The sequence below is a fragment of the Dermochelys coriacea genome, chromosome 6, assembly GCF_009764565.3.
Source record: "Dermochelys coriacea isolate rDerCor1 chromosome 6, rDerCor1.pri.v4, whole genome shotgun sequence".
Lineage (NCBI taxonomy): Eukaryota > Metazoa > Chordata > Testudines > Dermochelyidae > Dermochelys > Dermochelys coriacea.
The window spans coordinates 25,330,514-25,331,825 of NC_050073.1; the positions used below are offsets into that span (position 1 = coordinate 25,330,514).

General features: G+C 41.0%; 1 protein-coding gene across 1 annotated transcript; it reads right to left on the minus strand.

Annotated features, from left to right (window-relative positions):
* Positions 1-751: 751 nt before the first annotated feature.
* LOC119857705 (40S ribosomal protein S21-like) lies at positions 752-1,097 on the minus strand. The gene has a single exon (XM_038406974.2). The coding sequence runs from the start codon at positions 1,035-1,037 to the stop codon at positions 786-788; it is 252 nt and encodes an 83-aa protein (XP_038262902.1). The 5' UTR covers positions 1,038-1,097; the 3' UTR covers positions 752-785.
* Positions 1,098-1,312: the final 215 nt, after the last annotated feature.

Sequence of the window (1,312 nt, forward strand, 5' to 3'; positions counted from 1 at the left end):
CAAAAAGAAAAGGAGTACTTGTGGCACCTTAGAGACTAACAAATTTATTTGAGCATAAGCTTTCGTGAGCTACAGCTCTACATAAGAGAAAGCTTCTACATAAGAGAAAGCTTATGCTCTAATAAATTTGTTAGTCTCTAAGGTGCCACGAGTACTCCTTTTCTTTTTTAAAAAAAAGACAGTGCCCCTCTGAAGCAACAGCAGGGATGAGGTGCACAAAACAAAAAGAAGCAATGTTAGAAACACTGAGTCTTAAAATGGCTCTGAGAAATCAGACTGTCACTTTGATAAAGGTACATGAAAACTCTGTAAGCACAAAAGAAATAGTTACACCTTATGTAAAAATTGAAATGGATAATGTTATAGAAGTTAAACTATGGAAGGAATGTGCATTTGCCCCAGAACATGTGCAGTGTATATTGTAGAAGGGGCAAAAGAAATGCAAACATACCATGCTACCTAATTAAAATGCTTTTAGGACCCAAAGGGAGCCAAAATAGGTTGGGTTCTCTTTTTCAGATTGCTGGGTGTTTTGGAAGCAGAAGTAATCAAAACTCTGGTGAAAGTTGTGTGTGTCCCTTTTAAGATAGGTTTTGAAGTAGCAGCCGTGTTAGTCTGTATTCGCAAAAAGAAAAGGAGTACTTGTGGCACCTTAGAGACTAACAAATTTATTAGCACATAAGCTTTCGTGAGCTACAGCTCACTTCATCGGATGCATTCAGTGGAAAATACAGTGGGGAGATTTATATACACACAAAAAGTTCCATATCAGAGAGCCTCTTCAGTTAGAAATTCTTGGAAACAATCCCATCATTTTTTGCCAGACGCAGAATAGAATCATCAGATTCACCCATCCTACGAATTGCTCCACAAATGGCATAAGTTTTGAACTGGCCATTGACTCTGCCTGTGACCTTGTCAACCTTAGAAATATTCATTTGAATGGAGGCATGGTCCTTCACACAGATTATTCGGTTGCTAGGAGAGCATTTACGAGGCACGTACAGGTCCACAAATTCCCCAGCGTCGTTCTGCATCTTATTTTTCTATGTTACCACACAGGGATGTGCAAGAGGAGATACCTCGCCGCCAGCCAAGAACATGAAACAATGGGTTTTAAGGAGAGTGATCACTTAAGATGAGCCATCACCAGCAGTGGGGGGGGGGGGGAAGGAGGAAAACCTTTCATGGTGACAAGCAAGGTAGGCTATTTCCAGCAGTTAACAAGAACATCTGAGGAACAGTGGAGAGTGGGGTGGGGTGGGGGGGGGGGAAATACCATGGGGAAATAGTTTTACTTTGTGTAATGACT